The 5,253-nt window shown below is 37.5% G+C and overlaps 1 protein-coding gene across 1 annotated transcript; it reads right to left on the minus strand.

Annotated features, from left to right (window-relative positions):
• Window positions 1-892: 892 nt before the first annotated feature.
• On the minus strand, window positions 893-5,021 carry LOC103428165 (alcohol acyl transferase 1 allele GSa-like). Its single transcript, XM_029104399.2, has 2 exons — window positions 4,383-5,021; window positions 893-2,229 (listed from the first exon to the last, which is right to left on the minus strand). The coding sequence occupies exons 1-2, from the start codon at window positions 4,821-4,823 to the stop codon at window positions 1,330-1,332; spliced, it is 1,341 nt and encodes a 446-aa protein (XP_028960232.1). The 5' UTR covers window positions 4,824-5,021; the 3' UTR covers window positions 893-1,329.
• Between the last annotated feature and the right edge of the window lie 232 nt (window positions 5,022-5,253).

Raw genomic sequence — 5,253 nt, forward strand, 5'->3', positions numbered from 1 at the left:
GTACAATAACATTATACCTATTTGGAAGCCCAATGATTGCCGGAGATGGCCGGAAAATAGCCTGAAAGGTGACTGGTCCGCGGGGAAAACTTGTCGGAAACTGGGTAAACTTTAAACGTTCATAACTTCTTCAATACTCAATGAAATCGAGTGACTCAAAAAAGAAAATCATACTTCTTGATGAGATGAAGAGAATGTTACCTTTTTCGAAGGCTAACTCGCCGTGGTTTGATCGGACAACAGCTCGAAAGTGGCTAACCATTTTTGAGTTAGCCAGTTAGCAGTCAAGAAAGATGCCATTCTCTTCGTCTCATCGAGAAGTATGATTTTTGTTTTTGAATCACTCGATTTCGTTGAGTATTGAAGAAGTTATGAACGTTTAAAGTTACCTAGTTTTCGATGAGTTTTCCAGTTTTCCCGCGCACCAGTCACCTTTTAGGCTATTTTTCGGCCACCTTCGATAATCATTGGGCTTTCAAATAGGTATAATCTGGTTCTACACTTTCTTATCTTCATTTTGATATATTATGTGTCGAATTTGGTTAAGAATCGATTGAGTTACGAAGCTTTGAAAATTGTCCAAAGAGTTTTTAACGGAAGGACCAAAATCATGGATGTTGGACAATCTCAGGGACCATTTCTATTGATTTTCAATCTCAGGGACCATCATGCAAATCTCAGGGACCATTTTGTATAATAAGCCTTTATAGTTTAACCATAGTTAACTAGTTTAATTTTCCTTACATAACAAAATAACTTGCCACTTAGTACTATGGTCTAGTGGTACTCATCTTCACTAATAAGTAAGAGGTCTTAGGTTCGATTCACGTCAAAGGCGAATTTAAACCACATTATTGCTAACCCATTGTGAGGCTAAATTCACTCCTTCTCCTTTAATGACGATAATATCGTTAAATCAAAGCAAACCCAAATCCTTCACATGAAATTCTAGTTCTTGCCGAACAAGAAAACCCATAAAGTAATAATAAACGAAAAAACTAACTTTCCAACATCATGTCTCTCAACCTTTATCTCCAACCAACGATTATTTACACACTCATATAAAAGGAAAATCACACATAAGCCTTTGCATCTTATTTATTTACTTCCTCCAGGACAGGCTCCAAAGATTAAAGTCATCCTCTTGGACTCCTTAAACGCCTCCATTTATTTCCTCAGGACAGGTTCCAAGGTCATCCTCTTGAACTCTTTCTCAAACGCCTCCATGCACGAGAAGGGCAAACATATCGGTACTACAACTTATTTACTTCCTCCAGGACAGGCTCCAAAGATTAAAGTCATCCTCTTGGACTCCTTAAACGCCTCCATTTATTTCCTCAGGACAGGTTCCAAGGTCATCCTCTTGAACTCTTTCTCAAACGCCTCCATGCACGAAAAGGGCAAACATATCGGTACTACAACTCCATATTCCTCTTTTAGGCTGTTGTCCTGAACATAGAAGGTAATTAGATTGACAGACTTGGCGATTCCGGCAAATATTGGCTTTCCCCAGCCGAAGTTTACCTCCCCAAAACCAGTACGCGTATTATCAGAAACTATAAGGACATTCCATGCCATTGGAAGTGGAGGTCGTCCTCTTATTACGAAAAGGTCTGCCAATGATTTCATGTACTCTTCACTCATTCTAGATTTCGATTTCTTCACCAACTCCACGGCATATCCCAACGGATTTTCACATAAAAGTCCCACCGTTGAAATGACAGTTGGAATTGCAAATGCATTACCATAGTATCCCAAAGGAAGACATAAAGTGTTGTGCTTCCCACGGGCATTGACCGCGCATGAAAGGCGGACAATCTCTTCTGGATTCAATCTCAGTGAAAGTGTGCGACACTTCCAAACACAAGCTGTTATCAGCTCAAACCGGGAGGAAGTGGAAAGGTGTGCCGGAAGTTGTTCCCTAATTGCTTTTATCTCCTGTGGACCAAAATAGAAAGATCGTTGGACCAACGAGCCCTCGTCTTTGGTTAAAAGAAATGAGCTTTCTGGATTGCTTATGTGCTCATATTCATAATGTGTGCATGTAATTCGTGGTGAATGTCGGGCATCCAAGAGCTCTCGTTCCCACACCGGCGGGACAGAGGGTGAAAGTGTGCCTTGAGCCATCTCTCCAACTGCGTTCAAGAATTGGGCCAACCCCATGGCGTCAAACATTGTGTGGTTTACGCGCGATGCAAATACGAAGCCTCCACACTTCAGGCGAGTCACCTGCATTATTTAGTGCAGCAAATACTTTCTGAATTAATCTTTAGACTTTCCCTTCATTTAAATTGACAGGAGCACCCACATGCTATATCCTAAAATGTTCATCAAAAAATTTTACCAAACAAAACAAACGATGAACATATGACTGTAAAGAAGAAAAAAAAAATTGAATATGTGCTTCACTACACGTTACACTTATACGTGATTATCTACACAAAAAAACTGCGTACACTTGTTTGATAGATAGATTATATATGTTTGCCAACACGTAATGCAAATTAGCATACTTCTATTTGTATGTTCATTTATTTGCTAAAATTTCCTCACAAAGAAGTTGACTGACCTGAACTAAAAAACGAAAAAAGAAAACAACAAAAACTATAAGAGCAATACTAGATAGACTAAATTTGAAAATTAAATGATGTACCACTAATAAAAATAAGCACATTAATCAACACTTAAAGTAATAGTTCAATCATCAACTTTCATGTCATTTAGTTTCCAAAATTTAGTCTTCCTACATTACCCATGCTAAGAAGACTAAATTTGTAAACAAAATTTGCAAACTAAATAATATGTCACAAATAGAAATAAATATGTTTATCAACCGTTAAGTAATAATCCAATCATCAACTTCTATGTCATTTAGTTTATAAATTTAGTCTCCCTAGCATTACCTTTACCCAAACTATAAACCTGATATTTTACGATTACAAACTGAAAGAGGATGCAAAAACTAAAACCAATATAAAACGCAAATAATATATGAGATGGATCTCGAACCTCAACATTTAGCTATTTTCCATCCGAAAAAAAAGGCTTCTACATTTGGCTATTATGCACATATACACACATTTTATCTAAGGAAAACTAATGAAAAGGGTTTGAAAACTTTGAGTTTTAATGATAAGGACAAAATAAAGGGTAAAGTGAATAGTATCAGGTTTGACTTTTTAGTGTAAAAATATGGTTTTTCGTTAAAGTAAACAGTACCGTAGACTTTTCGTTAAAACTCCATTTTATCTATAGATCATTTTAACAGTCTAATGAGTTAAAATATGACACATCATCTACCACTAAATTTAATTAGTTTCATTTTATTTTCTATTGTTTTAACAGAGGTTAACCTAGTTACTTCTACCGTTAGCTTATTCGATTGATTGTCCTCTTGATTCCCAATAATGCAGACCATTACAACAAAAGAAGTGATTTCACACACCTTTTTTAGTTTTGCATACACTCCTCTTTATTTATGGCCATCGTATTGAACAAATTCAATAGAATCAAAGGCTATGAAGCAATTTTCACATACTTTTTTTTTAGCTTCCCTTCTTTATTTATGATCATCGGATTAAACAAATTCAACGAAATCAACACCCATAATTAAACAAGGTGTGTAATAGGGCTAAAAAAGGTGTGTGAAAATCAATTCCCAACAAGAATGGCAACCTCGGTCAAGGAAAGAAAAACATATGGTTGCGAAGTATCACATAGAGTGGTGCTATCTGAAGAAAGTTGGGGTTTCATCATAAAATCAATTGGTAATATGGAGAGTAGCCCAACCTTTTATAAGCCCTTACATGGTTTGATTCCTCATTGATGTGAGACTTTGTCCTCACATTCTCACACGCCACTTCACGTGTGGCGAATTTTCAAGCGTAAGATGTGGACAACACAAACAAGGTGGCGTGGAACACGTGCGGCCATTGAGCTTCAAATGATAAAAATGAATTGAAGATCAAATGATAAAAATTAACAAGGGATGTGTGGGAGGTAAAAATTGGTGTGTGGATAGCACCACCATGCGTGTCACATAAACTGATCCTGTTAAACCTCAAACGAATAAAATCAAATTTTATGGGATATGTGAGACATTTGTTAAAATGTTGAATCTCTTTTATTCTCATACTAAGCTTTTATTGGATATGTTGGATATGGCAACCATGCTTTTGATGGTTTAGGATGAGAGAGAGAGAGAGAGAGAGAGAGAGAGAGAGAGAGAGAGAGAGAGAGAGAGAGAGAGAGAGAGAGAGAGAGAGAGAGTATGAGTGAAACTTTTGAGAGAGAGAAGTTAATGTCAATTAGGAAAAGAATTAAAAGTTAAAAGTATAGTAAAATTATTTAAATTATATATTAACTCACGTTGTTGTTCTTACCTGAACTAACAAGATAGGGCAACCAAGAATGCCATCAGAGCCTGGGACATTAAAAAGGAGTTCATCTAAGAGAGGACAAGGAGGTCGAATGGTGTCTCCGAGTTCCTCAAGCGTGAAATCAGCATCGGCTTCTATGAACAAGACACCTTCTCCATTACAATCTACCATAAGCTTTTTGTTTGGCCCTTCCCTCAGCCTACCAGCTACAGGGTAGTAATACACTAATGCCTTGCTTAGTGCGTCCCTAATCGCCGTAACGGGATCACCCTGATTTTCTTTGTTCCTGTAAGACAATATGAGTGGAAAATGAAACCTAGTGCCTTGCTGGTCGTCTACATCTGACAGCCGCTTAGTTTCGTGAGGAGTTGGCTTTGCCGGCTTTATGAGTTGTGGCTCCGACCGGTTCACCTGAAATGCGAGGGAGCTACACAATTCCGCCATCTCATATGGTCAACCCTTTTAGAGACTACATATACAATAGAGCTGCCTAAGCTTGACTACATATTGTGAGAGTGAGTGGAGTAGCATTTATGTTTTGGACCACCCATTCTCCGCCCGGTCCCCGTACCATAAAATTTATTTAGTCGGCGGGGTTATCGTTATCAAAGTTATCATCATTGTTGTGAATTTGTGATAATTAAGGCATGCGTAGTATTGTGTGGTGAAGAAGCTTTGAGATAAATCAATAATTGAATTTCGACGGAAAAAAAAAAATCAATAATACGATGGTTTCTTTGAGTGTATAATGGTTGGAGTAAGGCACACTAGTGGAAAAAAACAACTTGTGCGACAAAAAACATTTTGTCGCCTAAGTGGTTCTTGCGCGATGAAAACATAGATCGGTCATTCAAAAATGGCATGATACAAAAAA

Source organism: Malus domestica, chromosome 06 (genome assembly GCF_042453785.1).
Source record: "Malus domestica chromosome 06, GDT2T_hap1".
NCBI classification, from domain to species: domain Eukaryota; kingdom Viridiplantae; phylum Streptophyta; class Magnoliopsida; order Rosales; family Rosaceae; genus Malus; species Malus domestica.

Coding starts and splice junctions, on each gene's coding strand:
- LOC103428165 (XM_029104399.2), bottom strand. CDS start 4,823: ATGGCGGAATTGTGTAGCTCCCTCGCATTTCAGGTGAACCGGTCGGAG. Junction 2,230..4,382: donor GCCCTATCTTGTTAGTTCAG/GTAAGAACAACA, acceptor TAAATAATGCAG/GTGACTCGCCTGAAGTGTGG.